This window comes from Leucoraja erinacea, chromosome 21 (genome assembly GCF_028641065.1).
Source record: "Leucoraja erinacea ecotype New England chromosome 21, Leri_hhj_1, whole genome shotgun sequence".
Lineage (NCBI taxonomy): Eukaryota > Metazoa > Chordata > Chondrichthyes > Rajiformes > Rajidae > Leucoraja > Leucoraja erinaceus.
Window position 1 is genome coordinate 16,696,700 of NC_073397.1, and position 27,329 is coordinate 16,724,028.

The following is a 27,329-nucleotide window of genomic DNA, read 5'->3' on the forward strand; positions in this document are numbered from 1 at the left end:
CGAGCCAGATTATTGGGGTGGAAACAAAGAACTGCAGATGCTGGTTTATACCAAAGATAGACATGAAGTGCTGGAGTAATTCAGCAGGTGAGGTAGCATCGCTGGAGAAAAAAGGATTGGTGATGTTTCAGGTGGAACTTGAATCACTACATGCTCTCGGGCTGGCTGTTGTGCACTGGCAAATCGAACATCGGAGAGTCAGAACTGAATTGGTTTCCAGGCAAAGTCCTGAGAGAATAGGTTTGGCTTTTATGCAATATCTTATCAATAGACAGTAGACAATAACCTTATGTTTCAATAATCTTATATGTTTCTATAAGATCCCCTCTCATCCTTCTAAATTCCAGAGTATACAAGCCAAGCCGCTCCATTCTATCAACATATGACAGTCCCTATCAACATATGACAGTCCCTATCAACATATGACAGTCCCTATCAACAAATAACAGTCCCTATCAACATATGACAGTCCCTATCAACATATGACAGTCCCTATCAACATATGACAGTCCCTATCAACATATGACAGTCCCTATCAACATATAACTGCTCCTCGAGTGAACCAACAGAGTAGGGCTGCTCATGTTAACAGATTAAGAAACCAGGCTACCAATAACACGAGGAAGAGAAGAGGAATTGAGTTTTAAAAATCGATGAGTGATTTAAGAATATATCCCCCCATCCCCTCTCTTCCCTGTACCACACCTGTATGCGCACCCATTTCTCCCTTCACATTTCACGCCTCTTTCCTTCTTTCACGTCCTTTTGTCTTTTCACCTCCAGCCTTTGACCAACCACCTGCCAATCAAAACTCCCCCTCAACTGTCCCCACCTCTCATTTGCCAGACTTTGTCCTGTCCCCAACTCTCTTCCAGAATGATTTCCCACCCCCACTTCAATCAGTCTGAAGAAAGGTTCCAACCTGAAATGTCTCCTATCCATGTTTGCAGTCGTCTGCAATGTGCTGAGGCACAGCACAGCCAATTTAGACTCTAGAGATACAGCGTGGAAACAGGTCCTTCGGCCCACCAAGTCCGCACCAACCAGCGATCACCCCGCACGCTAGCACTATCCTACACACTAGGGACACTTTACAGTTGTTACCGATGCCAATTAACCTACAAACTGGCAAGTCTTTGTGGTGTGGAGAAAACTAGCGCACCCGGAGAAAACCCATGCAGTCACAGGGAGAATGTACAAACTGGACAGACAGCACCCGTGGAACCTGGGTTTCTGGCGCTGTAAGGCAGCAACTCTACCGCTGCGCCACTGTGCATCCAGTTGCTGGAACACATACAATTCTAGTTTACAAATCTGCCAAAATACCCGTTCTTCTTAAAACGTTTGTCCACGGGGTCTACAAGTCAGCAGTCAAATGGGACAACTAGTTGGTTGAAGTGATATTTCTAATCTTCCACTAGCCTTGTGCGGATCACGCTGCTGCATATGGGAGCTGTAGCTTGGAAATTCTTCACCACTTTGTTGAATTGAATGAAAAGCTGCTTTTATCTGACACCAGAACCTGAAATAGGAGACAAATAGATCTGAAATCACGGACATACGTGATGTTTGAACCATTCGATCTGAAAAGTAAAGAAAAAGGCTCTTTGAAACTCATTTGTGCTTAAGCCTCCACCTGCCAGGGTATGACGCAAAATGCTGGAGTAACTCAGCGGGTCAGTCAGCATCTCTGGAAAACATGGCTGGGTGACTTTTCGGGTCAAGTCCCTTCTCCAGACCCGAAACATTTCTTATCCATGTTCTCCAGAGATGCTACCTGAACTGCTGAGTTGCTCCAGCACTTTTTGTTAATATGTATAGGAGTTTGGTATGACATAGATGACATATGATATAGCCAGATGTTTAAAAGCCAGATGTTCAAAATATTTTAAAATGGGTGCTGAAATTAAAATAAATATGTACTTGAAACACAACAACCATTGTCCCTAATAAGGAACGGGAGCTAGCAAGTGAGAGCGTCCACGTGGGCATCCTCTCTACGCTGGACGTTTGAAGAGGCTGGAGAATTTACAAATAAAGAGATTTGTGAATTCTACAGCCTCTTCACATGTCCAGATCAATGGCCGATTTAGTGGAAGAGTTCTGAATTTCATGAGACTCAAAAATTTCCAAAATGTTTAACAATCAATAGTTCTGATCTGAGATAGACACAAAGTGCTGGAGTAACTCAGCGGGTCAGGCAGTATCTCTGGAGAAAAGGAATAGGTGACGTTTCATGTTGGGACCCTTGTTCAATCTGATTGTAGTGGGGTGCCAACCCAGAACATTCACCTATCCATTTTCTCCAGAGATGCTGCCTGACCCACTGAGTGACTCCAGCACTTTGTGTCTATCTAAGATTTTGAATTTGTTATTATATAATTAATCAAGAGACATCACTCCTACTGCCCTCGCTCTAGACCAGAAAGAGGTGGGAGAGATCTGGATGAATTTCTATAGCAGTAAAGCACCACCCTGCATGCATTTTGAGCCACTTGTGGATCAGACGAGATAAGGCGTATCGAGAGCAACCACTCCATCAGATACCACTCCATCTGCAAACTTCATGCTCTTCGTGCGAAGTAGGTGCCCGGCACACATGTTCATGGACAGTCGATTACAATTCCTACAAGAGAGAAACACAAGGGTCAACATTCACAAGCACTAGTGCTCACCAATCCACACTATTACACGCACAGTATTTCCACCCACTCCTCCTCCAGTTACCCAGTCAGGTCATTGAAACATTAACTGGATTAAGTGCAGATTAGTTTTTGTTGGAATCATGTTGGGCACAGCCATAGTGGGCTGAAGGGTCTGTTCCCATGCTGTTCAGTTCTACATTCCATGTTCTCTCCCCAGATACTGAGTTCTGCTTTATTTTTGAAGACACACACAAAATGAGTAACTCAGCGGGCCAGGTTGCATGTCTGGATAGGTGACATTTTGGGTTGTATGTCTTTCTTTGTTATAAACCAACGTCTGCAGTTCCTTTTATATTACATCTGCTTTATTTTTGGTTATTTTCTTTGCTAGGTTACCATTTTTTGGCAGCCAAAAGGAATCGTTGTTGCGATTCCAAGATAACTCGCCTCGAGTCTTTTTGTTTAATCTTTCGTGGGATGGGGATGTTGTTGCCAATGCCAGCATTTATCCACCATCCCAATCCTGCCCTGTGGACTCAGTAAACTGTTAAGGATTATCATTGCCTGAAAGATGCTAGTACATCATGATAATGTCATTAGACAACCAGATTAGTAAATGCTGTGAGACCTCCTTCCTGCCTTCAAATACACAGAGCATTTACTGTGTTGCAGCATAGCACATATAACCATACAGGACAGAAACAGGTCCTTCAGCCCATCATTTCTTTATCAAACATGATGCCATGCCCAACTCCCATGTGTCTGCACATAATCCATGTCCCTTTATTCCTGCCTATACATACGCCAATCTAAATGTCTCTTAAATGACACCATCATATCTGCTTTGCAGTGCGTTCTAGGCACCCACTATCCTCTGTGTAAAATAACTTGTCCTGCACATCTCCTTTAAACATTGCCTGTCACATTAAAAGTATGCCTTCCAATATTTGCATTTACCGTCCCAGGGAATAGGTTCTAATTGTTTACCCTATCTGTGCCTCTCATAATTTTATAAACCTCTGCCACATCTCCACACACTTCTGTCATTCCGGAGAAAACAATCCAAGTCTGTCCAACATCTCCCTGTGGCAACCATCGTCTAATCTGGCAATTCTGGTAAACCTCCTGACCCTTTCCATAACGTCCACATCCTTCCTGTCATGGGGTGACGAGAATTGCATGCAATGCTCCAAATGCGACCTAACCAAAGTCCTATAAAGTTGCATCATGTCTTCCTGACTCTTGCCATTTCTCTGCCTATTTCTGTAGCTGATTAATAACCCGCTATATAATGCGACAGCCTTCCTCATGGTCCACGACCCCAGAGATCTCAGTGTCAAATGCAAACTAGCTAACCAACCCGTCTATGTTTATGTCCAAATCATTTATAGAATTCGCAAACACCAGAGGTCCCAGCACAGATCTCTGCGGAACTCCACTGGTCATAGATCTCCAGGCTGAATAGTGTGCTTCCACCACCACGTGCTACCTTAATTCAGTAAGTCAGGATCTCACTTGGATCTCTGCTGGGGAATTAGTCCAAGAGTGAAACTTTATTCCCAGGCTACGCTGCACCTGAATCAAATGCTTCAGCAGAATGAGGTGAGAACAGACCAAAATGACAGCAAGTATCCAAGGCCTCTCCTTACCTGATATAGACACCAAACATTCCCAACTCAGGTGTACATTCCAACAGTTCCACAGCCGCCCCAGGGTGCAGCAAGTAATTTTTCACCACCTGTGGTTTGAAGCGGTCCATCAGGATATAGGCTGATCTCTGTGAATCACCTTTAATATGCCCCAGAACATGCGCGAGTTCTTCATCAAAAATGTTGTTTCCTAACAGCAACACAAATAGTGCGAGTTAAACACATGTCTGAAGAAGGGTCTTGTCCCGAAACTGCTTCTATTCCCTTTCAGTTTCATAGACAAAGTCCACTGTCCCCAATGGGGTAGTGGTGAATCAAACAGTACCCCAGCTTGAGGAGGGACTCTAGTTCATGTGAAATTTAGAGGAAACCTCTTTCTTCAATTTACAAAGAGAAAGCACCATCTTACCTCCTCCCTCTCGCTGTGGTTTCAGCACATAGGCTCCTGGGTCCTCCAGTGCTTTAGCTATTATTTCATCGCCCTCAGGACCCTGCCACAGAGAGAATTTTAGTTTAAGTTAGCAATGTTACAATACTTACCTTCATCAGCGCTGAAGTTCTACCACTGGTAACTTTGGTGCCTTTGGTGGGGGGGGGGGGGGGGGGGGGGGGGGGGGGGGGGGGGGGGGGGGATTAAAATCCAGTTTTCTACCGTATGTCCAAGGCCAATTTTGGGCTGGACTTCCATTCCTGATTATTTTTTTTAATCGCGAGACAATTTAATGATTATATTAAAATAAAAAGCGACTTCTAACGCCATCAACGCCTGCAACGTACGGGTCTCACATACGGGACAAAACATACGGGATAAAAATCGTTTATTTTACATATAAACTTGCTTCTTGGGATGACTTTAATCAATCCTCTACAGGCGAAAATTTGGGCCCCATACGAACCGGCAGTGTTTTTCCTGCCGATATGGGGTTCAAATTCACTGCAAATGCAACGTTCCAATCGATCGCGTTCCAGAAGCAAGATGATTAAAATGCCCTTTTTTTTTGCAGATAAGCCGTCTAAATTGTCTAAATTTTGTGTCCATTCTCTCTCTCCATGGTCATTATTTTTAAACTAAATATTCACAACAGTTTGAGTCACATGTATTGTGCAAAAATCAATAATTTGATTATATTTTGGATGGATGTTTCTTGATTAATTTATGGGAATTAAACATTAAATTCCTTCCATCTGGGATATAAATTCATGACAGTGAGATTTAAAAATCATGTTATATTGTGAATTCTTGTGTGAATGGGATTAGTTTGTTATTTGGATACTTGGGCTATTTAAAAAAAATAATTTTCTTAAGAAATGTAATCTACAGGACATTGTTAGTGGGAAAGTGATGGGCAGAAAGGCATGTCATGTGTGGTTTGAAGAGCAAAAACCTGTAGTTTACAATGCCAACATTGAAAAGTTGAGGAAAAACAAGGTGTACAGAGTTGCTTATTGGTTACAATCTGAGGAGTATGATAGAAACATAGAAATTAGGTGCAGGAGTAGGCCATTCGGCCCTTCGAGCCTGCACCGCCATTTAATATGATCATGGTTGATCATCCAACTCAGTATCCCGTACCTGCCTTTTCTCCATACCCTCTGATCCCCTTGGCCACAAGGGCCACATCTAACTCCCTCTTAAATATAGCCAATGAACTGGCCTCAACTACCCTCTGTGGCAGAGAGTTCCAGAGATTCACCACTCTCTGTGTGAAAAAAGTTCTCCTCATCTCGGTTTTAAAGGATTTCCCCCGTATCCTTAAGCTGTGACCCCTTGTCCTGGACTTCCCCAACATCGGAAACAATCTTCCTGCATCTAGCCTGTCCAACCCCTTAAGAATTTTGTAAGTTCCTATAAGATCCCCTCTCAATCTCCTAAACTCTAGAGAGTATAAACCAAGTCTATCCAGTCTTTCTTCATAAGACAGTCCTGACATCCCAGGAATCAGTCTGGTGAACCTTCTCTGCACTCCCTCTATGGCAATAATGTCCTTCCTCAGATTTGGAGACCAAAACTGCACGCAATACTCCAGGTGTGGTCTCACCAAGACCCTATACAACTGCAGTAGAACCTCCCTGCTCCTATACTCAAATCCTCTTGCTATGAAAGCCAACATGCCATTCGCTTTCTTTACTGCCTGCTGCACCTGCATGCCTACCTTCAATGACTGGTGTACCATGACACCCAGGTCTCGCTGCATCTCCCCCTTTCCCAATCGGCCACCGTTTAGATAATAATCTGCTTTCCCGTTTTTTGCCACCAAAATGGATAACCTCACATTTATCCACATTAAACTGCATCTGCCAAACATTTGCCCACTCACCCAGCCTATCCAAGTCACCTTGCAGTCTCCTAGCATCCTCCTCACACCTAACACTGCCCCCCAGCTTAGTGTCATCCGCAAACTTGGAGATATTGCCTTCAATTCCCTCATCCAGATCATTAATATATATTGTAAATAGCTGGGGTCCCAGTACTGAGCCTTGCGGTACCCCACTAGTCACTGCCTGCCATTGTGAAAAGGACCCGTTTACTCCTACTCTTTGCTTCCTGTTTGCCAGCCAGTTCTCTATCCACATCAATACTGAACCCCCAATGCCATGTGCTTTAAGTTTGTATACTAATCTCTTATGTGGGACCTTGTCGAAAGCCTTCTGGAAGTCCAGATACACCACATCCACTGGTTCTCCCCTATCCACGCTACTAGTTACATCCTCGAAAAATTCTATAAGATTCGTCAGACATGATTTACCTTCGTAAATCCATGCTGACTTTGTCCAATGATTTCACCACTTTCTAAATGTGCTGCTATCCCATCTTTAATAACTGACTCTAGCAGTTTCCCCACTACCGATGTTAGGCTAACTGGTCTGTAATTCCCCGTTTTCTCTCTCCCTCCCTTCTTAAAAAGTGGGGTTACGTTTGCTACCCGCCAATCCTCTGGAACTGATGATGATGCTACTGATTATGATATGCCAATGTACCAGCTAGCAACTGATCTTCTCCATAAAGACTTGGTCTATTGCTAGAAATTGTAATTTATTTACCTATCTGTTACATACTTACAGCATATTAATACAATAATATTAAAGTTCTGATCTTGAGAATATCACATTTTTGAATTTTCAAGGCAGTCTGGGTGTTTATTACTATTTCTGTCACAACGGTCAATTTTGTAATTAGCTACAATTAGGTAATTAACTAATTATATGCTTTAATTTCAGGTCATCCAAGTAAGATGTTTTATATTTGTTTCAGAATGCTTCAATCCATAATAATTGAAAATGTCATTCAGTTCTCTTGATTTTTAAGAAAGTTATGGGTTTTTGACTGTCCTCGATCACAGCTTTTGTGTTAAGTCAATGGAAAAGCAATAGGGAACAAGATGCTAATTTCCGAGTATGAAAATGGCCATAACCTTTTTTAATACTGAAGATATGAAAGTGAATTAGGTGTCAAATTAAACTTATTTTTATGCTCTATCTGATGGGATAAATTGCAGACTTGATTTTCTAAATCTAAAAATGTTGTAACATTGCTATTTAAGTTATTAAATAACTTCTGATGCACAAGTTTACAGGAAAAAGATCAGTAAATATTAATTCCACTTGCTAACATGACTACAATCTCAATATTATAAACAATAGATAATAGGTGCAGGAGTAGGCCATTCGGCCCTTCGAAACCAGCACCACCATTCACTGTGATCATGGTTGATCATCCCCAATCAGTCCCCGTTCCTGCCTCCTCCCCATATCCCCATATTCCGCTACCTTTAAGAGTCCTATGGAGCTCTCTCTTGAAAGTATCCAGAGAACCGTCCTCCACCGCCCTCCGAGGCAGAGAATTCCACAGACTCACAACTCTCTGTGAGAAAAAGTGTTTCCTTGTCTTTGTTCTAAATGGCTTACCCTTATTCTTAAACCGTGGCCCCTGGTTCTGGACTCCCCCAACATCGGGAACATGTTTCCTGCCTCTAGCAGGTCCAAAACATTCTTGATTCTTGACCATTGGTAAATGTTCCCACAACAATTTTATAGTTCAGTGTTATGTTTTTTTATGGGATGCATTGCCACCTTCTGGTGCCTTATCAATACAGCCATTATCTAGAGTAGCTTACCTCGTCAATGCTGTAGAGGCCCACAAAAGTTGCACGGATTCGTTCAACAGCAGCCGGGTCGTCTGACAGGTAGTTCTCAAGGACTCCTTCACGCGCCAATTCCTGTTGAATCTTCTTGGTTCCCACAAGATGGGTGGCGATATTTGGGCATTTAATTGCCATGGAACGCTCAATCATCAGTCGTGCAATCCAGCACTAAAGTAAAAACGGATACATTATACCATGTTAAATAGATGTCAATTATTGGATAGCAGTTCTAAACTTACTCTTCACTCCCTCTTGCCACTGTTCATAGTTTACAATTCCCATTATCCTTAATCATGAGGTCACATGTGATAGGAGCAGAATTAGGCCATTTGGCTCATCAAGTCTACTCCGCCATTCAATCATGGCTGATCTAACCCCATTCTCCTGCCTTCTCCCCATATCCCCCGACCCCCGTACTAATCAAAGAACTAATCAAGAATCACTTAAAATGGTTGCACGACTTTTCTGAAATGGGCAGCACAGTGGAATAGCTGATAGAGCTGCTGCCTCTCAGTTCCAGACACCTGGGTTCGTTCCGGACCTCTGGTGCTGTCCAAGTGTCCACTGGGTGCTCCGGTTTTCCCCCACATCCCAAAGGCGTGTGGGTTTGTCGGATAATTGGCCCTCTGTAAACTGCCCCGAAAAAGGAGTGGGACAATAGTGGCGCAGTCTACAGTAGAGTTGCTGCCTTACAGCAGAATGCAGCGCCAGAGACCCAGGTTCGATCCTGACTACGGATGCTGTCTGTATGGAGTTCGGACGTTCTCCCCGTGATCTGCGTGGGTTTTCTCCGAGATCTTCGGTTTCCTCCCACAGTCCAAAGACGTACAGGTTTGTAGGCTAATTGGCTTGATAAAAATGTAAAAATTGTCCAGTGCTGAGTGATGGTCTACCTAGAGCCTTTCAGCGAACTGCATCCAGATCCAGATATAGCGCCACTGTGAAATGGTGATCGATGGTGGGCGTGGACTCAGCGGGCAGAATGGCCTATTTCCATACTATCTCTTTAAAGTATTTGCATTTCAACGTTGCCACCATCCACTGGATCAAAACGTAGATGCAGATACCGGTTACTATGGGGTTCTATGAGCCAATTTTCACACGGCCACAATTCTGAGTATGTTACTCAGTGGCACAAACACAAAAAGGCACTGATTAGAAGAGCAAATGACACATGTCTGGCATCTCCACCCCCCACCCCCCAAAGAAAAATCCCTCAATTAAAATCAATGAAGAAGCAGCCCCCTTAGACCAGCCTGGTTAGGAAAGAGCTACCCAGGTTGAACCCACCTGCCAGCCCTGGGTCTGCAACCCTGCAGGACAGGGCTACACAAAGTTTAAATGTGCCGAGAGTTTCTGATTCAGCATCCTGTAACAATTTCAGTGAAGCAGTCACATTGGCGGTTGTGTGGATGCCACACACTTGCCCAAGCTTGTACTAAATGCAGCCAACAGCTTGACCACATTGACAAGCTAGTGCAAGAATATCACTCACGAATGTGTAGGAAGGAACTGCAGATGCTGGATTAAACCGAAGATAGACACAAAAAGCTGGAGTAACTCAGCGGGACAGGCAGCATCTCTAAAGGGAAGGAATAGGTGACGTTTTGGGTTGAGACCTTTCCTCACCAGTCTGAAGAGGGGCCTCGACCCGAAACGTCACCCATGCCTTCTCACCAGAGAGGCTGCCTGTCCTGCTGAGTTACTCCAGCTTTTTGTGTCTATCTTTACTATTAGGTAGCAGGAATGTGCTGCCGGGGATGGTGTTTCGGCACAGACATCGTGGGCCAAAGGGTATCGTTACTGTGCTGTACTGTTCTATGTTCCGATGAGGGGCAACAAATTGAAAATGAGTTTAAAAGGACAGCAATGACTACAGGTCTTGTTATAAATAAATATGCATTGGTGGGAAGTTTAAAAATAAACGCACCAACCTCTTCATTAAGGTAATCATCTGGACTGTATCCAGTACGAAAGTAGACAACAGCAACTTCATATCCATCTCTAAACATCAACACAACATGGACAGACGTTATAACATTTACCAAAACTAAATTTAAAATCAATGAAAATCACTTGAATCACTGAAATATGAGAAGCTTCTCTTTCCACTGAAGCTGTTTGACCTGCTGAGTTCTTCCTGACATTTTTGGATTATAGAGTTAGTCAGGCAACTGTCAGGTCACTGTTAACTACAAGTACTGGAAAGTTTTCAGCGTCGGGGTATCCCTGGCAAGACCACCCTTTATTTGCCCACTCCCCATTGTCCTCGAGAATGTAGTGGGAGAATGTGGCGACCTGCTGCAGGGCTCCTGGTGAGCTGCTCCCACTGGGCTATGGGTAGAATTTTAGACCCAGTGACCATGAAGGAACGGCGATGCATTTCCATCTCAAGCATGGACGGGGCCCTGGAGTTTAATTTATTGTCACGTGTACTGAGGTACAGTGAAAAGCCTTTGTCGCGTGCTAACCAGTAAATGGAAAAGATGATGTGCGATTACAATCGAGCCATCCAAAGTTTACAGATACATGATAAAGGGAGCTTAGTTAAAGTAAGAAACGCTGCTGTTGGAGTAGAGGTGTAAAAGGGTGTTGCGATTGTAATGCGTGATTGCAGATCCACTTCTGTGACCAGCACACAAAGAGTCGCCTGGCTCTGGTGCCATCCAGGTGGTGTATTCCCGTGCATTTGCTGTCCTTGTTGGTTGCTTGGGAGGTGCTGTTAGAGTAGCCTTGACACGTAACTGCAACGCATTTCATGCATGCTGCAGACTCATGTGTTGTCTTATAAAATAGGGAAATTAACATAATCCAAATGTGGAATGTGTATCTTTACATAGAAAGAAGGCCAATTTAATAAACAATGTTGACTTGCATTTGTATGTTAGTCATTAGTTAGAGATGCAGTGGAGCATATAACTGTTTTGCAATTGTACAAATGATTCATTTTGCTAGTGTCATTTGAAAGAGCAAGCAAAACAGAATCTAAAACAACTTTAGGGCAGCACGGTGGTGCAGCGATAGAGTTGTTGTCTTACAGCGCCAGAGACCTGACCACGGGTGCTGTTTGTTCGTTATCACTGTGGGTTTTCTCTGTGTGCTCCGGTTTCCTCCCACATTTCAAAGACGTACGGGTTTGTAGGTTAATTGGCTTCTGTAAATTGTCCCTAGTGTATTGGATAGTGCTAGTGTGATCGCTGGTCGGTAGTGACTCGTGGGCCGAGGGCCTGTTTCCACTCTGTAAGTCTAAAGTCCTCAATAAAAGTTGGGATATGTGCAGTGACTGAAGGATTGGAAAGTACAATGTATGTACACAAGACCACTGCACTGAGTCATTGAAAGCAGTGAAATCATCCCGGATTGATTGGGGAACTTCTCAATCCTCTCCACTCTAACAAGGTACAACTCAGTTATCATCTACAACATTTAAAACTGGTCAACCATCTTGTTACGGTTATTCAGGCAACTAGTGTCAACTAGGCAGAAACTCACACGAGAAGTCTTTTGCTGTCGTCCAAGGTCCCTCGCTCATATATTTCAAGCATTTGTCTCCTTATCACACGAAGATTCCTGTCATAGAAAGTAATGAAAATATCAAGAGCCCAACATCACACAGAAATGACACTCCTAAAGCACAGACTAAATTAAAAAAGCAGAAAGACACAGAGTTGACTTTACACTTTATGTTTGTCCCTATACTTTCCTTTAGCACAAATTCTATATTTTTGTTTGTCATGTCTGACAGTGACTGGGACTCCCTCAGTACAAAAATGCATTTGGAATGCAAGGATGTGTACAGGACATTAGTAACATGGTATACACCATTACCGAACATTCTAGAGTACAGGAACCAAAGTGCTGGAGTAAACCAGTGTCTAGAGAACATGGATAGTTGACGATGCATGCAGGACCCTTCTTCAGACTGATTGTGGGGTGTGAATCAGCCTGAAGAAGGGTCCCGATCCAAAACATCACCCATCCATGTTCTCCAGAGATGCTGCCAGTGTTACTCCAACACTTTGTGTCTTATGTGGGACTCGTGTAGATGGGCCATCTTGGTGGGCACGGGGAAGTTGTACTGAAGGGTACGTTTCAGTGTTGTATGACTCTCAGACTATAATTAATTATGAATTTAACATCTCCTTCTGCTATGATGGGATTTGAATCCACTTCTCTAGCTTTGCTTTCAATGTGCCACCACTAATTGTGCAACCATTAGTTCCAAAACGTTGCGCACACCAACAGAGCAAAAAATAAAATCAAGAATAGGTCTTTATTCTTTGGAGCGCAGATGGTTAACGGGGGACTTGATAGAAGTCTTTAAAATGATGAGAGGGATAGACAGAGTTGACATGGATAAGCTTTTCTCATTGAGAGTAGGGACGATTCAAACAAGAGGACATGACTTGAGAATTAAGGGACAAAAGTTTAGGGGTAACATGAGGGGGAATTTCTTTACTCAGAGAGTGGTAGCTGTGTGGAATGAGCTTCCAGTGGAAGTGGTGGAGGCAGGTTCGATTTTATCATTTAAAAATAAATTGGATAGGTATATGGACGGGAAAGAAATGGAGGGTTATGGTCTGAGTGCAGGGAGATGGGACTAGGGGAAAATAAGTATTCGGCACGGACTTGAAGGGCCAAGATGGCCTGTTTTCCGTGCTGTAATTGTTATATGGTTATATGTTGGATTATCTAACATGGTTCACAAGGTTTGGCTTGTTTAAAACTCGTCTGTGCTGAGATTTTTTGTTTAGTTTAGAGATACAGTGCAGAAAAGGGCCCTTCGGCCCACCAAGTCCGTGCTGCCCCATTAGTGTGGCACACACTAAGGACAATTTACAATTTTTATCAAAGCCAATTAACCTCCAAGTCCGCACGTGTTTGGAGTGTGAGAGGAAGCCGGAGCACCTGGGGAAAATTGACACGGTCACGGGGAAACTGTACAAACTCCGGACAGGCAGCACCCACAGTCAGGATCGAACCCGGGTCTCTGGCGCTGTGAGGCAGCAACTCTACTGCTGCGCCACTGTGCCGTCTCCTTGCGCCACAGTGCCGAGATTCAGATCAACAAGGTGAGGAACTCATTAACCAAGATGGAGAACGACACCAACCAATAAGTAAACATAACAATGAGCCACACACAGAAAATACACTAACTGATAACCTCAAACTGCAGACACAAACCTGTTCCAAAGGTTCATTTCCAAACAGCGTTGGTCAAATATATTCTTCGAGATTCTCTCAACCAGGAAGAGAACCACTGCCCTGAATGCAAAGCACAAAATACTGCTGGTCAGCATTATACAATCCCCGCCATGGGTTTTCCTCATTCATGTGATACTTAATGTTATTGGGTGTGGCCTCTGCACAAATAATCTACCCTCTTCTCCCCTCTCCCATCAGGCAAGAGGTACAGAGGTTCAAAAACACACACCTCCAGATTCAGGGACCGTTTCTTCCCAGTTATCAGGCATATGAACCATCCTCTCACCAACTAGAGTGCGGTCCTGACCTCCTATCTACCACATTGTAGTGTAGGGTTCTCAGGAAGCACAACCTGGACTCTAACCTGCTGCTGACCTTCTACCGCTCGTCCATCGAGAGCCTGCTGACATACTGCATTACAGCATGGTATGGCAGCTGCACCATGGCAGACAGGGAGAGGCTTCAGAGGGTAACTAGGACAGCGCAGAGGATCATTGGCTGCCCTCTCCCCTCCCTGATGGACATCTACACCTCCCGCTGCCTTGGCAGGGCAAAGAATATCATTAAAGACAGCTCCCATCCTGCGTTTGGACTGTTCGACCTGCTGCCCTCTGGAAGGCGCTATAGGTGCATCAAATCCAGGACAAATAGACTCAGGAATAGTTGCTTTCCGAGAATTATAACTACTATTAATTCTAATTCACACATGCACTGACTTCACTGCCCAACACGGACGTCCATCTGTATATATGTATATATGTATGTAGCGCCGCAGAAATTGTGCACCTATTCCCCCCCCCCCACCCCCCCCCCCCCCCCCCCCCCTTCTCCCTTCTGTTTTGTTTTTTTTTCTGTTTCTTGTTTTTTGTGCTAAATTGTATGTATGCACTGAGTACGAGCAGTTTTCATTTTCACTGTACATGTATAGTGACAATAAATGGCATATCTATCTATCTATCATATCTATATCTATATCTATATCATTGGAGACATTGAAACCATCTTTAATTGGACTTTACAGGACTATATCTTTCACTAAACGTTATACCCATTATCCTGTATACGTAGTGTGGATGAATCGATTGTAATCATGCATAGTGCTTTCACTGTCTGGATAGCATGCACCAAAAAGCTTTTCACTGACAATTCAGTAAACTAAGCATCAACTAAGGTATGTACAGTAAATGACAAGAGAGAGAAGGCAGAGACAAAGTGGTGAAGGAAACATGTGGCACGTTTTCCTTCATTGGATGGGGCATTGAGTACAAGAGTTGGGTTGCAGTTATGCAACTCATTGTTACAAGACCACATCTGGAATTTTGTAGGCAGTTCTGGTCGTCATACTATAGGACAGATGTCATTAAGCAAGAGAGAGTGCAGGAGAGATTCAAAAGGACTTTGCTGGGACTGAAGGGGTTAAATTCTAACAATAAATTGGTTAGGGTAACACTGTTTCCCTGGAGTGCAGGAGATATGACAATAACTAAATGAAACCAATGATAATGAAATGTGCAGGAAGGAACTACAGATGCTGGTTCACACTGAAGAAACTGTAGATACAAAATGCTAGAGTACCTCAACATCCAGACAGCATCTCTAGAGAGAAGGAATGGGTGGCGTTTCGGGTCGAGACCCTTCCGTCTGAAGAAGAGTCTCCATCCGAAATATCACCTATTTCTTCTAGCCAGTGATGCTGCCTGTCCTGCTGAGTTACTCCAGCATTTTGTGTCTATCTTTCAGGATTATAAGAAACAGGCTTCAGGTTTGTTTACCATACCCAGTTCTGATGAAGGGCCCTTCATCTGGAATGCCCACTTGATTTCCCTTTGCACTGATGTTACTTGACGTGTTGAGTATTTAGCTCAGATTTCTCAGTATCTGCGATATTTTGATTTCCATTTACTGTTGAACGGTACTCACTCATGTGACCCATACAATTGCCATGCTTTAGTGATGCCTTTGCAAATTCCTTCCACTGCTTTGTTATTCAGGATCTTTGCCGCTTTGTCAGGTTTTCCCCAGACATTAAATACATGCCTATGTGAAATATAGGAGGATAAATTAAATTGCATCAAATCACAAGTGGAATAGATAGGCTGAATTCACGCAGACTTTTACTTGGGTAGTGTAATCCAGAACCCGAGGACAAAGGTTTAAGGTGAGAGGTCAACGATTTAATAGGACCTGAGGCACAACATTTTCACTCGGAGGATACATGGAACGAGTTGCCAGAGGTGGTAGTTGAGGCAGGTACCATAACAACATTGAAAAGACACTTGGACAGGTCTCTGATCAGGAAATATTATGGGGATAGGTGTCGCTCCCGAATTGCATGCCCCATATTGACCGATGCTACATGGGAGGAGCAGACCATGACCCTGGACACAACATGAACTCAATGGACAGAAACCGCCTAATGCCGAATCTTACCGATGGACTTCAGGGATCCTGGAAGCCAGCCCTGCCAAGCCGGCAGCGATGGTGTTAATCTCCACCTGTTTCAGAGTGGCACTCTCACTGTGTCTCTTGTCAAACATGTAGTCTGATCGGTTCACACCCAGAGTTATAGGCTGAACGAGGGGAATAAAATTAAAATGATTGGACTCAAGTTTATGCAAAAGCGTTACCAGATGAAACATTTCCCGGTGTGCAGGTTTTAAGACAGTGCACTCGCTTTTGAAAATCAGCTGAAGTTGCAGTTGCATGTATAGAGGAGGTTGTAGCGAGACCAAGCGGGAAAAGCAAATGGTTTTATTAACAAAACGTTGCTTGAACTACACGTTTAAGAAAGAACTGCAGATGCTGAACAAATAGACCCGCTCACCCGCTGAGTTTCTCCAGCATTTATGTCTAACTTGAACGACACGAGCACTTAGCTCTTGTCGTTGCAAAGAGCACTAGGCTGCTGAACAAACTTACTAACTCTAAAAACCCCGTGAAAATCCCTGTCACGTGACAGTCCCGACTTCTGACGAGGGTTCTGCATGCACAGCTTAACCACTAGGAGCCGCTACAAGGTCACCAATTTGAAGTATGAATTCGAGACACAAAAGGCCACGTGCTGGATTCTGAAGCAAAATAACTAACCTCCGGAGGAACTCAAATCATCTGGAATGATTATCCTGCTACTGATGGAAAGAGATGAGAGAAAGGGGTGGGACAAAAACTCTTCCCCTCACATCTTTCTTCCAGCAACCTCCCTCCCAGGCCTGAAGAAAGGTTCTGACACAAGTTACCTGTCCATTAATTAATTAATTGCCCACCACAGATGCTGCCTGATCTGCTGATTTCTTCCAGCCTATGCTTGTGCCTATTAACATTAACCATATAACCCATATAACAATTACAGCACGGAAACAGGCCATCTCGGCCCTACAAGTCCGTGCCGAACAAATTTATTTTCCCCTTAGTCCCACCTGCCTGCACTCATACCATAACCCTCCATTCCCTTCTCATCCATATGCCTATCCAATTTATTTTTAAAACATTGCTTGAGGCTATCCCTGCAGATCAACAGTACTTCATCACACTCTTACTCATGGTGTTTTTTGCACCAAATGTTATCATTTTTGACGGATATAAAATGATTGGATGTTTTTTCGAGAAGGTCCTCTCCGAAACGGCTAAAACGTAATCCATTACCTGGGTAATTCCTTCTTCAAGCACCTGACTGTGGATGCTGAACAGGCGAGCTGTAAATCCATCTGCTTCTATAGTACTGGAAAAGGCAGCACCAAAAACATATTTGATAAGACTGCAGCAATTAAACAACCAAAACAAAGTTCAATTACATTTAATGTAATACGTTAGACACAGTTCATTCCTTCACCCACAGGCCCAATTCCATACACATTTCAGCAATGTTTTTACGATCTTGCTAACAGGAAGCTCAAGACAGCATGGGTTATTTAAAGTTCAGTCTGAAAAAGGGTTTCGGCCTGAAATGTTACCTATTTCCTTCGCTCCATAGATGCTGCTGTACCCGCTGAGTTTCTCCAGCATTTTTGTGTACCATGGGTTATATAAATATAGACACAGAGTGCTGGAGTAACTCAGCGGATCAGGTTGCACCTCTGGAGAAAAGGAATAGATGACATTTCGAGAGATGATGTCCCAACCTGTGGTGTCTGTCTATTCTCTCTTCAAACACTGCCTGGCCTGCCTAGCTCATGCAGCACTCTGTGTTTTGCTCAAGATTGCAGCATCTGCAGCTGCTTGTGTCTGCAAGCTTCCTTCGTCTCCTTCCCAGTTCTGACAAACATTTCTCAATGTCATATATTGACCATTTCTCATCCCACAGATGCAGTCTGAACGGCTGCGAATTTCCCCATTTTCTGTTTTTGTTTAGCATCTACCATCAGCACGTGTGTAACAATGATCTGGAATCTCAATACAGCCACCCCTCATTCTTCTGGACTTCAATTAGCCCAAGCCTTGGTATTTCCAGGAAGCTGTTCTCACATCCCTTCCTGTTCTTTCCCTATGCCCACCCTAACGTTCCCTTCCACCCTCCACTCCTCCCTCTGGTTCTACATTTCACTCCCCACCTTCCTTCCTTCTCAGGTTCCATCATTTCCACCTATTTGTCTAGTCAAACCTGAGCCATTGTACTATCTCTACCCCCCTCCCCTTTTCCCAGTTGACCATTCTGCCGATCAACCCTCCTCACCTGGCTCCAACTATCACTAGTCCTTGCCCTGTGCTTCCCCTCCCCTCTTTCTACCGGCTATCTCTCCTCTATTCCATCAGTTTGAAGAAGGGCCCCAACCCAAAATGTAATCTTTCCATTTTCCTCCACAGATGCTGCCTGACCCACCGAATTCCTCAAGCACTAAGTGTTTTGTTCCAGATTCTGTCTCTCATGCCTCCCGTTTCTTCTTCTTCTTCTTCTTGTCGAGTCCACACCCAAGAATAATTGTTCAGGTGGAGCTGAACACACTTCTCGGAATCTGCATACAATGGTGTCTGTCTCGCGCTTCTTGTGCGTGGTGTTGGAAAGATTAACGAAAACACCGCCGCGACGTGAACGCTCTTTCCTTGACCCGTCTCCCGCTACCGTTACCACTTAAAAATAGTTACTTTCACTTATATGTAGAAAACACATCAAGGCTCTTTGCTGTTGTGTCCCAAAAATTGACACTGAACCACATAAGATGGATGAATGACCAAAAGCTCAGACAAAGGAGGAATTTGTACATTTCAAGCCCTTTGCACGGCAACTACAATGGAGGAAGGGAATTAAATTATGGATACATGGGAGGGCCAGGAGTTTAAATATCTCAGCCTTGGAGAAAATTTGATTTAGGAATGGGACTGTCCACAGGGGTTTTGAAAAAAAATCAAAGTATGGTTGGTTAGGAAGGTGGGGAGCGGTTAACAAGGTTCTACTTCTTCCCGTGTTCATTTATTTATTCTAGAGTCAGAAATTACTCTTGTCGTTGAGAAAATCTCCAGCAGTTTCAGGATGCATTTCCGAAATGCCCACCCTGTCAAGATAAGTTTAAACCTGCAACAACAATTCCTATGACCGTTTAAAAAGGCTCCAGGGGACAAGAGCAACAAAGCAAGTGAACATGGAAGAGAGGAGTAGAGAACGCAGGACAAACCTGCAACATCCAATGCAAAACAAGAGAGAGTCCAGGCAGCAGATACACAAAGTACTTTGTACAACTGCATAGGCAACTCCTGCACAACAGCCGCTTAGGTGACAGAAATTTTCTCGAATAGATTTCACACATCACCGGGCAGAAATTCCACATGTGAAATTAAATTTTCTCTCTCAGAATGAATGTGGAAAAACCACCGCAACCTTTATATTTTATTCAACGTGTCTCTTGACGCATGAACCGATGACGTGATTTCACATTACAGAAAATGGCGATGAGGACAGATTTCTGTGAATGCAACCCCCTCTTTACATTGGAGGGCCCGTTTTTTTTTGTATATCCCATCGTCAGAGTCTCACCTTGCTAGTGCTTGTTTTAGAAATTCTGAATCCATGCTGATTTTATCAACTAGCACGTTGAAGTCTTGCTGGACCTCAAATGCCTGGGTGAAGAGTCTTGTTGGTACTGGTGATGGGAACAGGGTGAAGGGAGCATAGTTGATCGTCTAGAAGGGAAGAGGTGAAAGATCCATTACAATAGGTATATGAGACTAAAGCTATCAGCAATACAATATAATCTAGTACAGAGTCCAACGAAAGGACATTTACAAATACTGGAAATCAAAATTTGGAAGTGATGGAAGCATACTTCAGGTCTTTCAGTTAGTGTCTCATGATTAGGAGACAATACATTGGAAGTAAACCTAGTTCCTAAATATTTAAACAAGTTGCATTTTAATTGTGCCTTAAATATAGTATATTTCTACAGATAAAGAATTTTTAAAAAGGAGGGACTTCATGCTGAAATCCATAAGAAAATAGCAGTGAGGGGAAAACAACTTTACTGAAGAAAGATGACTTACAGATGTCCCAGAGTGGAAAGCCTCAACTTGGGAGCAGGTGTGGTAAAGATAGAGCAGTTGAGAGCAAGGGACAGTCCCCTTGAAAGATGAGGCGGAGTCGAGGTAGCTGTGGGACTCTGTGGCTTTGTAGGAGATAAGTGGAGGGGAGGATGCTCCTCACACTGCGAAGAATCTTGGACAATACAGTTCACCTCCTCCTTGACCCATGAGTCAGCCTGAGGAGTACCTTCAGCAACAGACTGGTCCCACCAAGATGCAGTACAGACCGCGGAGATCCTTCTTCCCTGTGGCTTTCAAACTGTACAACTCCTCCCTATTCTGTTGTGGGGTGGACTGACCCCCCTCCCCCCCCCCCCTTTGCTCATATGTTGCAAAACATACTTGGCTAATAAATTACGATTGTGATTATGATTATGATGATCGTACCGTATAAGTTAACAGGAGCAATTTAGCGAGAATATATGTAGGATTGATTGCAAATTTGACCACGAGTTTCAACGGACTGCCCAAATTAAAAGTCCACTCTCACCAGAACTGACCTCACTGCTGTTTGGATCTTCCTTTGTCCTCATAAGGACCCCCTGAAGGAGAGCTGCATCTTTGGCTGCAGCTGTCAGGCGCTGGATGAGACTACTGTTCTGCAGGACTTCATCATCCGGGATCACAAGCTCCTGTGACAACAGAAAAATCTTAGAACAGATACATCCAAATTATTGCTCCTTCCATCTTACCACCAGCACCTCTGCTGAATTTATCCAGGAATATGGGATCAAGGAAAGAGCATTCACGTCGCGGCCCTGTTTTCACCAATCTTTCCACCACCACGCACAAGAATAAGAAGACAGACACCATTGTATGCAGATGTCGAGACGTGTGTCCAGCTCTGGCTGAACAGCTTCTAATCTGGTGTGTGGACTCGATAAGAAGACGAAGATTCAGGAATATGATTTTTCAAAACTCTGACCAAGTGGCTTTTTATTTGGACGGGACTCGTGTTGCAGAACAAAATGGGGAAGGGCAATGTTATTTGTGATGTGGCCACCTGGGCTTGGAGATATTAGGGTGCACCTTGTTCTGGGCGGGTGCTGCCTGTCAGGCCGTCTCCACAAGGTTCCCTGTTTAGTTTAGAGATACCGGGTCCGTGGCGACCAGCGATTCCCGCACATTAACACAATCCTGCATCCACCAAGGACAATTTTTACATTTACCAAGCCAATAAATCTACAAACCTGTACGTCTTCGAGTGTGGGAGGAAACCGAAGATCTCGGAGAAAACCCACGCAGGTCACGGGGAGAGCGTATAAACTCCGTACTGACATAACCCGTCGGCGTGGATCGAGCCCGGGTCTCCGGCGCTGCTTTCGCTGTAAGGCAGCAACTCTACCGCTGCGCTACCGTGACTGTGACTGTTCCTGGGCATGGCCTCAACCTCGGGCTGCCAACATTCTCACTCTCAAATAATGGGCAAAAGGTGTCGTGCCGCGGCGGTGTGGGTATGGTGCAGGCCTGGGATGAAGTGACCGAGGGGGCTGGCAGCTAGCAGATGGTAACAGGGGGCTTTTTCAAAAGAGAAAGAGAGAGGAAAAAAACAACAACCCTGAATAAGTAAACTAATCCAATATAGGAACCATGTACATATCTTCAGTGTTATACATGAAATGTAACTACAAATTATAAAGCATAATATGACTGCCAGTCAAACAGCAATAACACCAAATAACCCTATCTTTATGTGCCTATAGAGTAGACATGTAATCACTGCAAAAGAGGAAGGGTGGGGGGAGGGGGGGGGGGGGACTCACCAAGTCGATTTTTTCCATTGATATTCCTCGCTGCTCCTGACTGATTCAAGCAGTCCGTTAATGCGCTGATGAGAACTCCACATGCAACACGCACACACGCTGTGTTAAGATCTGCCTGTACGATCTAGGATCTGTCTGTAAGAAGACAGACACCATTGTATGCAGATGTCGAGACGTGTGTCCAGCTCTGGCTGAACAGCTTCTAATCTTGTGTGTGGACTCGATAAGAAGACGAAGATTCAGGAATATGATTTTTCAAAACTCTGACCAAGTGGCTTTTTATTTGGACGGGACTCGTGTTGCAGAACAAAATGGGGAAGGGCAATGTTATCCTCCAGCAGGAACATTCTTTACTTGTGCAGTTTAGTGTAGTTTGGTTTAAAGATAATAACAGCATGGAAACAGGCCCTTAGGCCCAGAGTCAATACCGACCAACAATCACCCACCCGTACACTACTTCTATTCTGTGCATGAGGGACATTTGCAGAAGTCAATTAACCTACAAGCCTGCACATCTCTGGAATGTGGGAGGAAACCGGAGCACCAGGAGGAAGCCCACATGGTCACAGGGAGAATGTGCAAACTCTGTACAGACAGCACTTGCTGCGAGGATCGAACCCAGGTCTCTGGCACGGTAAAGCAGCAACTCTACCGCTGCACTACTGTGCTGCGCTAATTTAATTTAGAGATGCAGCATGGAAACAGGACCATCGATCACGCTAGTTCTGTGTTATCTCACTTGAGCAGAAACATCCAGGACCTGTGTTAATGGCCCAGCGGAGATCATTTAACGAAATGTTCAGCATCCCCATGGTCAATCATGGCACACACTTCAGAGTGACTATCTTTGGAAGATTTGTTACACTGTAATCAAATTTGGTGCTAGTGCTCAACTGAGCAGCTGAACTGAACCCAAGCTCAAGAACTGGGAGCTAGAACAGCATCTCATATTTCGCTTGGGCAGCTTAAAACCCAATGGTTTAAATATTGAATTCATATTGTTATTGTTCTATATCTCTCTATATCACCATCTATAATCTCTCGTCTATCTTTCCCCCGTCTAGTCTACAACTAACAATGGAGCGTTTCCAAGATTATTGTTACTTTTTTTGCATTTCTTTCATTCCTTTGTTCTATTTCTCTCTACATCATGTATCTATATCTCTCGTTTCCCTCTCCCCCGACTCTCAGTCTAAATATAGGACTATGGCCACAGCGCTATGGGTCACAGGCTGTTCGGGAAAATTCTCGTATTTCATTTTTCAGAGAGTGGTGAATCTCTGGAATTCTCTGCCGCAGAAGGTAATTGAGGCCAGTTCATTGGCTATATTTAAGAGGGAGTTAGATGTGGCTTTTGTGGCTAAAGGGATCAGGGGGTATGGAGAGGAGGCAGGTACAGGATACCGAGTTGGATGATCAGCCATGATCATATTGAATGGCGGTGCAGGCTCGAAGGGCTGAATGGCCTACTCCTGCACCTATTTTCTATGTTTCTAAGAGAGGACAAAAACAACACTAGGCTCGGTATGCGCGGGGCCCAGTTTTACAGCACCACACCTCTCTCTCTGTGCCACCGCCCGGATTGTGACTCAACTGGCATGAGAGAGAACAAATAAAATAGTGTCTTGGTATGCGTGGCGTCAGTTTTACAGCAGCACACCTCTCCCTCTCTCGCTCTCTCTCTGTCTCCGTCCTCGGCTCTGATCGTGACTCAGCCAGTCGGTGAACCCCTCTCGTACATGAACTAACATGGCTTACTGGCGCCTGCCTTTATACAGGTGAGAAATCAGCCATTATTAAAGCCGCCAGTAAGTTCTCTCCTCCCTTGGGAACAAAGCACTATCAGCTGCAGACTGGTGCGGAAAGCAATACACAGCGCTACGGATTTGGAGCGTAATGGTAATACACACAGCTTTGCCGCAGTTTAGCGAGCAAAGTTGACAACACGTGGGAATTTAAACAAAGAGCTGTCGGTTGCAGTGCTATGGGGGTTAAATATAGCGCCACTGGCCACAGCGTTATGGGTCACAGACTGTTCGGGAAAATTCTTGTATGACATCATGTGATTATTTTCAGCTTTCTGCTTTGATAATACAAAATAGCTGGTGAGAGATTCTCCCTGGATTCTTAAACATTCATACATTGAAGTACATAACTGGTTTGACCACGTTGAAAGGCCTCTGCGTTACCAAATAAAAAAATCGATATCCAATTAAATAATCGTCCATGCTATAGCAATTAACACAGGCAATTGTCTTAAAAGCAACTGCACGCACACATAGTTTTGTGGTGTGGCCACCTGGGCTTGGAGATATTAGGGTGCACCTTGTTCTGGGCGGGTGCTGGCTGTCAGGCCGTCTCCACAAGGTTCCCTGTTTAGTTTAGAGATACCGGGTCCGTGGCGACCAGCGATTCCCGCACATTAACACGATCCTGCATCCACCAAGGACAATTTTTACATTTACCAAGCCAATAAATCTACAAACCTGTACGTCTTCGAGTGTGGGAGGAAACCGAAGATCTCGGAGAAAACCCACGCAGGTCACGGGGAGAGCGTATAAACTCCGTACTGACATAACCCGTCGGCGTGGATCGAGCCCGGGTCTCCGGCGCTGCTTTCGCTGTAAGGCAGCAACTCTACCGCTGCGCTACCGTGACTGTTCCTGGGCATGGCCTCAACCTCGGGCTGCCAACATTCTCACTCTCAAATAATGGGCAAAAGGTGTCGAGCCGCGGCGGTGTGGGTATGGTGCAGGCCTGGGATGAAGTGACCGAGTGGGCTGGCAGCTAGCAGATGGTAACAGGGGGCTTTTTCAAAAGAGAAAGAGAGAGGAAAAAAACAACAACCCTGAATAAGTAAACTAATCCAATATAGGAACCATGTACATATCTTCAGTGTTATACATGAAATGTAACTACAAATTATAAAGCATAATATGACTGCCAGTCAAACAGCAATAACACCAAATAACCCTATCTTTATGTGCCTATAGAGTAGACATGTAATCACTGCAAAAGAGGAAGGGTGGGGGGAGGGGGGGGGGGGACTCACCAAGTCGATTTTTTCCATTGATATTCCTCGCTGCTCCTGACTGATTCAAGCAGTCCGCTAATGCGCTGATGAGAACTCCACATGCAACACGCACACACGCTGTGTTAAGATCTGCCTGTACGATCTAGGATCTGTCTGTAAGAAGACAGACACCATTGTATGCAGATGTCGAGACGTGTGTCCAGCTCTGGCTGAACAGCTTCTAATCTTGTGTGTGGACTCGATAAGAAGACGAAGATTCAGGAATATGATTTTTCAAAACTCTGACCAAGTGGCTTTTTATTTGGACGGGACTCGTGTTGCAGAACAAAATGGGGAAGGGCAATGTTACCCTCCAGCAGGAACATTCTTTACTTGTGCAGTTTAGTGTAGTTTGGTTTAAAGATAATAACAGCATGGAAACAGGCCCTTAGGCCCAGAGTCAATACCGACCAACAATCACCCACCCGTACACTACTTCTATTCTGTGCATGAGGGACATTTGCAGAAGTCAATTAACCTACAAGCCTGCACATCTCTGGAATGTGGGAGGAAACCGGAGCACCAGGAGGAAGCCCACATGGTCACAGGGAGAATGTGCAAACTCTGTACAGACAGCACTTGCTGTGAGGATCGAACCCAGGTCTCTGGCACGGTAAAGCAGCAACTCTACCCCTGCACTACTGTGCTGCGCTAATTTAATTTAGAGATGCAGCATGGAAACAGGACCATCGATCACGCTAGTTCTGTGTTATCTCACTTGAGCAGAAACATCCAGGACCTGTGTTAATGGCCCAGCGGAGATCATTTAACGAAATGTTCAGCATCCCCATGGTCAATCATGGCACACACTTCAGAGTGACTATCTTTGGAAGATTTGTTACACTGTAATCAAATTTGGTGCTAGTGCTCAACTGAGCAGCTGAACTGAACCCAAGCTCAAGAACTGGGAGCTAGAACAGCATCTCATATTTCGCTTGGGCAGCTTAAAACCCAATGGTTTAAATATTGAATTCATATTGTTATTGTTCTATATCTCTCTATATCACCATCTATAATCTCTCGTCTATCTTTCCCCCGTCTAGTCTACAACTAACAATGGAGCGTTTCCAAGATTATTGTTACTTTTTTTGCATTTCTTTCATTCCTTTGTTCTATTTCTCTCTACATCATGTATCTATATCTCTCGTTTCCCTCTCCCCCGACTCTCAGTCTAAATATAGGACTATGGCCACAGCGCTATGGGTCACAGGCTGTTCGGGAAAATTCTCGTATTTCATTTTTCAGAGAGTGGTGAATCTCTGGAATTCTCTGCCGCAGAAGGTAATTGAGGCCAGTTCATTGGCTATATTTAAGAGGGAGTTAGATGTGGCTTTTGTGGCTAAAGGGATCAGGGGGTATGGAGAGGAGGCAGGTACAGGATACCGAGTTGGATGATCAGCCATGATCATATTGAATGGCGGTGCAGGCTCGAAGGGCTGAATGGCCTACTCCTGCACCTATTTTCTATGTTTCTAAGAGAGGACAAAAACAACACTAGGCTCGGTATGCGCGGGGCCCAGTTTTACAGCACCACACCTCTCTCTCTGTGCCACCGCCCGGATTGTGACTCAACTGGCATGAGAGAGAACAAATAAAATAGTTGTTTAAGAGGGAACTGCAGATGCTGGAGAATCGAAGGTTACACAGAAAAGCTGGAGAAACTCAGCGGGTGCAGCAGCATCTATGGAGTGAAGGAAATAGGCAACGTTTCGGGCCGAAACCCTTCTTCAGACTGATCGGGGGTGGGGGTGGGTGGGGACAAGAAAGGGAAAAGGAGGAGTAGACAGAAGGCTGGAGGGTGGGAGGAGACAGCAGGGGAGCTGAGGAAGGGGAGGAGACAGCAAGGACTAACAAAATTGGGAGAATTCGATGTTCATGCCCCCAGGGTGCAGACTCCCCAAACGGAATATGAGGTGCTGTTCCTCCAATTTCCGGTGCTGCTCGCTGTGGCCATGGAGGAGACCCAGGAGAGAGAGGTCGGAGGCGGAGTGGGAGGGGGAGTTGAAGTGCTGAGCCACCGGGAGGTCAGCTTGGTTATTGCGGACCGAGCGGAGGTGTTCGGCGAAACGATCGCCCAACCTTCGCTTAGTCTCACCGATATAGATCACACTCGCGACACAAATGCACACACATAGTATTTTACTGACAGAGCTCCCTTTCGCCCATTTTTAATAGATCAGAAATGGACCTCCAGGGGTCCAAATGACAATTAAATTGACTCTGACACTCTGACTCTGACTCTGACTCTGACTCTGACTCTGACATGTTTAAACCATTTCTATAGTTATTTATTTTAAGTTACAATTTCTACCTACCTCATTGACGACCTTCCAACTATCCGACAT

The 27,329-nt window shown here is 44.5% G+C and overlaps 1 protein-coding gene across 1 annotated transcript; it reads right to left on the bottom strand.

Moving 5' to 3' along the window:
* Positions 1–27,329, bottom strand: LOC129707584 (glutathione synthetase-like). The gene is made up of 14 exons (XM_055652732.1): positions 27,300–27,329; positions 21,505–21,645; positions 20,649–20,780; positions 19,607–19,752; positions 17,284–17,359; positions 16,072–16,211; positions 15,562–15,678; positions 13,621–13,701; positions 11,929–12,006; positions 10,371–10,440; positions 8,410–8,604; positions 4,704–4,785; positions 4,295–4,484; positions 1–2,626 (listed from the first exon to the last, which is right to left on the bottom strand). Exons 1-14 carry the CDS (start codon positions 27,327–27,329, stop codon positions 2,503–2,505), a joined length of 1,602 nt encoding a protein of 533 aa, XP_055508707.1. The 3' UTR covers positions 1–2,502.